At 34.3% G+C, this 8,780-nt stretch overlaps 1 protein-coding gene across 1 annotated transcript; it reads right to left on the reverse strand.

Moving 5' to 3' along the window:
• Positions 1 to 2,894: 2,894 nt before the first annotated feature.
• On the reverse strand, positions 2,895 to 7,657 carry prok1 (prokineticin 1). Its single transcript, XM_048210354.1, has 3 exons — positions 6,721 to 7,657; positions 5,152 to 5,277; positions 2,895 to 3,455 (listed from the first exon to the last, which is right to left on the reverse strand). Exons 1-3 carry the CDS (start codon positions 6,790 to 6,792, stop codon positions 3,336 to 3,338), a joined length of 318 nt encoding a protein of 105 aa, XP_048066311.1. The 5' UTR covers positions 6,793 to 7,657; the 3' UTR covers positions 2,895 to 3,335.
• Between the last annotated feature and the right edge of the window lie 1,123 nt (positions 7,658 to 8,780).

The raw sequence follows: 8,780 nt of genomic DNA on the forward strand, positions 1-8,780 counted from the left end.
AAAAATGAAATTTAAAATTAAACTAAAGGAAGAAGAAGGGTCAAATAGTCATCTGATTCATACATCTCTAAATAGAAGACGACTGCTGTGTACTGTGCTGTGTATATATATATATATATATATATATATATATATATATATATAGTCAAACCAAACATTATTCAGACATTTTTGATATATTTTTACTAGTGGGTGCAGGACACTATAGTTCATTTATGTAAATGAGGATAGCAAAATAAAGTAAACTGTGACATTATACCCAAAAATTCTTCAGTGGACTACCAGTAAAATTGATAAAGAATTTGGAACCAAAAATTATTCACACTTTGACCTGACCATGTTTTGCTTAAGTGTTATCTGACATAAGATGATTTTTTTCTGACGCAGTTTAACTTCTAGATCTTGTCATATTTTATTACCATTTTAGTATCTTGGAAAATTAAATCAGTTATTTTTCAGTGAGTGTTGACACCCTAACATGTTAATAATGATCATTTGTTTTATTTTTAATAATTTTTTTGTTGTATTTTGTATTTTTGAATTGAAATTTGGAACATTTTATTTGGAATTTTATGGCATTTTATGCGATTTCTACAAGTGTTTTGCTGTCTTTACTAGACAAATAAAGTGTTCATATAGAAAAACCTTTTTATTAAATGTCCCGTTTTTCGTGGTTTTTTGAAGCTTTGATTGTGTTTATAGTGTGCAATATAACATGTGTTCATGTTTCGCGTGTAAAAAAACAGTATTTTTCACATAATTTACTTATCTGTATACCGCTGTTTCCACTGTCATAAAAACGGGCTGATGACTTCCTTGTTCTATGAAGTCCCTCCTTCAGAAATACGTAACGAGTTCTGATTGTGCCAGCGGTTCCTGTGTTGTGATTCGACAGCAGTTTAGCGCACCTTGCCCGGAAAGGTCACGCCTCTTACCATAACGTGGAGATGCACGCGCTCAGTGTTATTGTAAACATGTCTTTAATTTTACCCTATCAATTTGAGCCGGAATCAGACCCGGTGATTGGACTGCGGGATGAAAATAACAGCGTTTCGACGACATGGCGACAAACGCAACTCTTGTGTATTCCTGTGGGCGGAGGTTAGTCAAAAAACTGTTTTAGTGACGTCATTAAAGAAGGAAGTAGAGGGATGTAGTCCAAACTGGCCGTTCGATGTAGGCGACTTCTGTTAAATAAAATATCTCGCTTGGCATTGAACTTTGAGCTTTAAAATTTTACAGATTTTATTTATACTCTAACAACAACAACATTACACACTAACTAAAGTTTGAAACATGGGATCACGAAGAACGGACTTTAAGCATCAGATGCCACATAACTAAAATATTATTCTAAGAATGTTTTGCTAACATTCCCAATAAGTAATGAAATGAAAGTGTTATTTCTGAATGTTCCCTGAACGTTCAAATCGTCCACAGATTTTTAAATGTTTTTAAAAACCTGTTTTCTTAGTTATACAAATGTTAGGGAACATTTTATAATTATAAAAAGGTTACTTTTGAATGTTCTCTGAATGTTCTGAAGCTATTAAAAACATTTCACAAACTAAATAGATTCAGAGAAAAAAAAATGTTCCATGAATGATGTGCTTTTTGTGCTAACATTATTAAAAACCAGATAACTTTGAAAGAACATTCTATTAACGTTACTGGAAGAACGTTTGTTCATAACTTTGAGAGAACTTTAGCCAAAGTTCTGTGAACATTCCCTGTTATAGGGATGAAAAACTGTTGTTTACTTATAATCTTTTATATGATACTATTAAGTCTCACCTTAAAGGTGCTGTAGAACGTCTTTTCAAAAGATGTAATATAAGTCTAAGGTGTCCCCTGAATGTGTCTGTGAAGTTTCAGCTCAAAATACCCCATAGATTTTTTTAAATTAATTTTTTTAACTGCCTATTTTGGGGCATCATTAACTATGCACCGATTCAGGCTGCGGCCCCTTTAAATCGTGCGCTCCCTCCCCCCCGAGCTCTCAACTATATTACAGTGCATTTACAAAATTCACACAGCTAATATAACCCTCAAATGGATCTTTACAAAATGTACGTCATGCATGCTGCGTGCACGGATCGGATCATGTGAGTATAGTATTTATTTGGATGTTTACATTTGATTCTGAATGAGTTTGATAGTGCTCCGTGGCTAACGGCTAATGCTACACTGTTGGAGAGATTTATAAAGAATGAAGTTGTGTTTATGCATTATACAGACTGCAAGTGTTTAAAAATGAAAATAGCGACGGCTCTCTTGTCTCCACGAATACAGTAATAAACGATGGTAACTTTAACCACATTTAACAGTACATTAGCAACATCCTAACAAAACATTTAGAAAGACATTTTACAAATATCACTAAAAATATCATGTAATCATGGATCATGTCAGTTATTATTGCTCCATCTGCCATTTTTTGCTATTGTCTTTGCTTGCTTACCTAGTCTGATGATTCAGCTGTGCTCATCCAGACGTCCTGCCCTTGTCTAATGCTTTAACATGAGCTGGCATATGCAAATATTGGGGTCATACATATTAATAATCCCGACTGTTGCGTAACAGTTGGTGTTATGTTGAGATTCACCTGTTATTCAGAGGTCTTTTAAACAAATGAGATTTATATAAGAAGGATGAAAAAATGGAGTTTGAGACTCACTGTATGTCATTTCCATGTACTGAACTCTTGTTATTCAACTATGCCAAGATAAATTAAAATTTTTAATTCTAGGGCACCTTTAAGCATTAGATGTGAATTTCAGAGAAAGTCAGGAGTGATTTGATTATATGTTCAAAACTGTTTTAACTGTTTAATTTAAACAGTTACTCTATTATATACTTTGTTAACACAAACATTAAAGGGGAAGGCAACAAAAGGTACACATTCAAACCCACATTCACACAGTGAAAAAAGACAATTCAGACTGATTATAATTTATTTACAATAGCTAAGCCATCAACAAATTTACAGCATACTGAAGATAAATTCATCCTGAAATATGACTCCCTCTTTGCACATTCCTTACAAAAAGTCTATGTTTGCATGTACTCAACATAAAGGTCTGGTGATGAAACTATCAAGTGTGGTGGATGCCAAGGTAAACCAGTGATTCTGACATAGACCTTGTGCCACTGTGAATATGTCTGCATTTGTGGGGAAGCTGGATAACTATGTTTTTGTAGTGCAAAGTGCATGAGAGGGAAAAATAAAAATGAGCAGAAAGGTGCTATGGCACTTGTTATTCTTCTTCTTGTGCTATCCTGCTTTCAAGTATTCCCCTTCTCCATTCCTCTATTTCCTCACACTCTTTCCAGTGTTAAAAGTCTATGTTTTTGAAGTCGCTGGTGCAGCGATATCTATTGTCGCTGTACCTGGTGCAGACCAGATGTGGCAGGCAGGGGCAAGTGTGATGTTGTCTCTTTCCAGGGAAAGGAACCTGCAGGGTAGTCAAAACACAGATAATTTTATTAATCATTAAAGGTGCCGAAGAACATGTTTTCAAAAGATGTAATATAAGTCTAAGGTGTCCCTTGAATGTGTCTGTGAGGTTTCAGCTCAAAATACCCATAGTTTTGTTTTTTTTTTAATTATTTTTTTAAACTGCCTATCATTATAAATGCACCGATTCAGGGTACGCAGCCCCTTTAAATCTCGTGCTCCACGCCCCAAGAACTCGCGCTTGCCTTAAACACCATAAACAAAGTTCACACAGCTAAAATAACCCTCAAAATGGATCTTTACAAAGTGTTCGTCATGCAACATGTCTAATCGCATAAGTATAGTATTTATTTGGATGTTTACATTTGATTCTGAATGAGTTTGATAGTGCTCCGTGGCTAAAGCTAACATTACACACTATTGAAGTTGTGTTTATGAATTATACAGACTGCAGGTGTTTAAAAATGAAAATAGCGACGGCTCTTGTCTCCGTGAATACAGTAAGAAACGATGGTGACTTTAACCACATTTAACAGTACATTAGCAACATGCTAACGAAACATTTAGAAAGGCAATTTACAAATATCACTAAAAATATCATGATATTAATGATCATGTCAGTTATTATCGCTCCATCTGCCATTTTTCGCTGTTGTCCTTGCTTGCTTACCTAGTCTGATGATTCAGCTGTGCACTGATCCAGACGTTTTGCCCTTGTGTAATGCATTGAATATGGGCTGGCATATGCAAATATTGGGGGCGTACACCCCGACTGTTACGTAACAGTCGGTGTTATGTTGAGATTTGCCTGTTCGTCGGAGGTCTTTTAAACAAATGAGATTTATATAAGAAGGAGGAAACAATGGAGTTTGAGACTCACTGTATGTCTTTTCCATGTACTGAACTCTTGTTATTTAACTATGCTGAGGTAAATTCAATTTTTGAATCTAGGGCACCTTTAAATGTATTATTATTTCATATAATTTATTATTATTGATCAGCAATACAATGATTTAAAAAAAAAACACAAATTGCTACATTCAAATTAATATTTTTTTTTTTTAAAAAGACAGAATTTTGTGGATTTTATTTTTTTAAACCATGACTGGTGTAAAGACATAACCATTCTAATTAAAGTTTGCAGACGTTAGGTTAGCCCATCAAGATTATATTACAAAACTCTAAAGGCTTAGGTTTCTGTTTAAGGATCTTGTCAGTTTTATTAGTCATCATTGAGTCACAAACACCACCCAAATCCGCTTTTCTTCACCTCGTAGCCTCAGCTGAAAGGCAAAGCTTCTGTATCAGTCTGAGACTGTCCGACAGAGTGATAAACAGCCCTGATCTGTGAGACATTCGATCGATATCTGTTACACTTATCAGCAGATTCCTTTAAAGCCTTTCTCAGTCATCTCTGGCAGCATGTTTACTTCAAAATCAGATCAGCTGATTAAAAAGAGATTGCATTCTTGAATCCGAATGTGTTTCTTTTCGCTTTAGAGTTGTTTGACCTGTCCATTCTGACTAATCTATCTCTCTTTTTTGCTCTTTCTTTCTATTTCTCTTTCACTTCTTATAACTGTTAACCTTGGGTTCCCTCGGGTCAGCCAGTAAAATCACTGCTTTCATATTCCGGAGGGGTTTCTCATGGCTATGTACAGTCTGTGTGTGAGTGTATTTGTGTATCTGTATACCTTATGGCTGTATGGGTGGCATTCGTCTCCTTCCAGCCCCTGCGGTGTGCACATACGCAGGCCTCGGAGCCACAGACTCACAGCACAGCACAGACCCACACCACACTGCACATCCCTGTCACACGCCTGATACACAAACACAACACAGAATCAGTCACATAGCCGATGTCCTTGATTCCCAATACATATAAGATCTTGCTTTGGCCTTGTTGTTTACTTGTATGATTAAAATTTTGTACAAATTATAGTGTATTTGCTCATGGGTGATAATTCAGACTTGTTGAGCTGAATTCTCCAATGCCAAGAGTGTGATTGACGTTGTTAAATATTTGACATATAAATACAATGAAATAATGGCTTTCTCACTGAACGTTTTTTTCTACAAATATCCCTAGAATGTTCAGAACTTGTGGTTGACCAGCATAGAGGAAGCCACTTTCTTGGTAAGTCTGTTTTCACCCACCCACATTTTTTTTTTTAAAGTGAATCTTTCCATATTTATTATTCAACATGAAAAGAAAATGCTTGGTGATAGGGTTAAATATGAGTTTATTATGAATGGATGATAACGGAGGATGTTACTGATGGGGTAAAGGATGGGAAAAGGATGGAAACTGATCAAATATGAAAAAAAGGAGAAGCAAATGCAAAAATGACTATGAAGGAAAATGTGGAAAACATATCTAAAATCCAGTAATGAACAAATTGAACAAAAACATTTTTTCTAATACAATACATTTAATCTGACACAATGTCTGACAAACAAGTATATGCTTTTTAAACAATTAGCCTGAACAAACACAATGAAGTTAAATCATAAATAAACATTATCCATTGGTAACACTTTACAATGAGGTATAATTTGTTAACATTAGTTGATGCATTAACTAACATGAACTAACAATTAGCAATATATTTTTAAAGCATTTAATCTTTGTTAAAGGGATAGTTCACCCAAAAATGAGAATTCTGTCATCATTTATGCTCCCTCAATATATTATAAAGAATGTCGGTAACCAAACAGTTGATGGGCCCCATTGATTTCCACTGACTTTTTTTTCTTCCATACTATGGAAGTCAATGGGGTTCATCAACTGTTTGCTCCACTGATATTCTTTATAATATCTTCTTTTGTGTTCAGCAGAAGAGAGAAATTCATACAAGTTTGAAACAATTCAAGGGTGAGTAAATGATGACAGAATTTTCATTTTTGGGTGAATTATCCCTTTAATAATAGTTAGGTTAATTAAAATCTTCAGTGCATTTTTGATCTTAAAAATGTATTAGTAAATGTTGAGATAAACATTAACTAATATTAATAAACACTGTAGAAGTATTGTTAAATTATAGTTCATACCAAATGAAACATTGTAAAGTGTTACCAATCCATTTTGGCGAAATGCAAACCTGTCACTTTTTTTTTTAACTATTATTGAAATCAATTATCAAAACCAATATTCATTATTATGTATAATTGCAGAAATGAATGATTAACTAAAATGCCTAATACAATTAAATGAAATAAAAATGAATAAGAGTAAATGGAGTGAGATTATTTGTCAGACTTACCCCTGTGATGACGGCACATCTGCACCAGCTCAGGGACAGCAGGAGCACGGACAGAATCAACACCCTGCTCATAGCAGCAGCAGCGGGACAAACACACACCACAAAACACTAAGAGCGCGACCTTTCTTTTTTGAGTCTTTCTAATTCTCCCTATTGATCTTTATTCTGTCCTGCGGAGCTCCCAGAGGATTTTGTATGGCCCTGAGGAGATGATTTGACTTCTCTGCTGTTCTTCTCCTTCTGTTTCAGAGTGTGGAGTCTTTGGTAACTTCTGAAATAAGGTCTGAGATCTGGCTCTGTCTCTCTCTTTCTTTTTCCATCTCTCTTTCTCTTTATCTCCCCTCGCCCCTCTTTTCCCCCCACCCTCACCTCCGCAGGGACTTCGTCATCTCTTTCTGTATGACGCTGGACCGGATGATGGAGAAGGGACCTTACTGGATGTTTCACTTCAAGCAAATCCTTCTTGATGTCACCAGCTACATTAGCACATTTTTTTCATTGGATTTGTGTGGTTATTCATCAGCTGAGTTAAATTTAGAACAGCATTGTTTGCCAACATTTTTTTGACTTACGTGCCCCCAAAAGCCCCATCAATAAGTCTTAAGCACCCCTTCATTGAAACCTGAAATGTGTTTATATTGTTGACTCATTTTATACCGGATATCATTTATCATTGCAATATCATTAATACAATTAAAGTTAGAATTTAATAAAATCACAGTTGATATGTGGTTTGAAAACAGATTACACAAATAGAAAACAGTAGCACGTATATTAAGCTATGAGTGCCATCCTCGGAAATTCATAAAAAAAAATGCAATATTTTGTTTATTTATTTAGTGTTTATTTCTTCTCTAAAAAGGAAGTGAAATCTGTTTATTTTCAAGTATCCCTATTGGGAATCACTGGAGCACAAATCACTAGGCCTATCTGAGTAAATCCTCTAGTTTGTTGATTGATTGATTGATTGATTGATTGATTGATTGATTGATTGATTGATTGATTGATTGATTGATTGACATCATTTTTGTAGGTATAATGGTTTGTATAATTTTTAGTACACTGTAAGCCCAGATAAGTTGGCAAAACTCAAAAATTTTAAGTTAAGTAAGCAGAACTTGCAGATTTTTATTTTGTTCTCATATATTTTAATTACTCTTAATCTAGTTCATATATTTAACTTAAAATTATCATGTAATCTCAACTTAAATATTTTTAGAAGAGAAAACTTAGGGGCTGTTTACACGACACAGCTTTCAACTAAAAATGTAGAACTACGGAATACAACCCGTGTGAATCGGGATCGTTTTGACAAGGATGTCGTCTATATGCGGAAAACTGAAAAGGAAAAATGTCTCAGTTTTAAGCATATCGTTGTCGTGTAAACGTAACCTTAGCTAGCTTTAACTGGCTAATTCAATAAATGCTAACTTGCTAAAAAGTTACACTATTCTTTGATAGCATTAGCATAATGAGTAAGGCATTACAAAACATTTAACATATCTGTTCTCAAACCAAGCTCATGCTCCACTTGTCATCATGATGGTCCAAAAAAAAACATCAACACCACAGAAACTCTTCTAAATTAGCATAACAAAACATTAAACACTTCTAAATCTCTCACTTAACATTAATATTGCACAAAAAAAGCATTATATAACACTTAATTTTAGCATTTACTCTTCCTTTCGAGTGCCATGGAAAAGCATGCTGGGAAATAGAAATCCCAGCCTAGTTTCAGTTAAATTTAAGTTTGACTAAATTAAAAGAAACAAGGTCATAAAACTGAAAACAACTAAACAATTCAAATTACTTACAATGTTTCAGTTTTGTGAACTCAGAAGAAAAAGAATGTCCTTAGTACTCATAAAAGTTCATTTGATTGAACTAATGTGTAAGTTTGCCCTACTCAAACCAATTAATTATTTTGAGCGTTAGGGTTCACAGTGTTCAGTACATGCAGTAAGATTCTTTAATTTATTAAATTATGCAACTTTTGAAAGAATATTAGAATATATATTTTTTATAATTTAGATTTGATGGGGGTTTAATGATGTAAG

Source organism: Megalobrama amblycephala, linkage group LG12 (genome assembly GCF_018812025.1).
Source record: "Megalobrama amblycephala isolate DHTTF-2021 linkage group LG12, ASM1881202v1, whole genome shotgun sequence".
Classification (NCBI taxonomy): Eukaryota; Metazoa; Chordata; class Actinopteri; order Cypriniformes; family Xenocyprididae; genus Megalobrama; species Megalobrama amblycephala.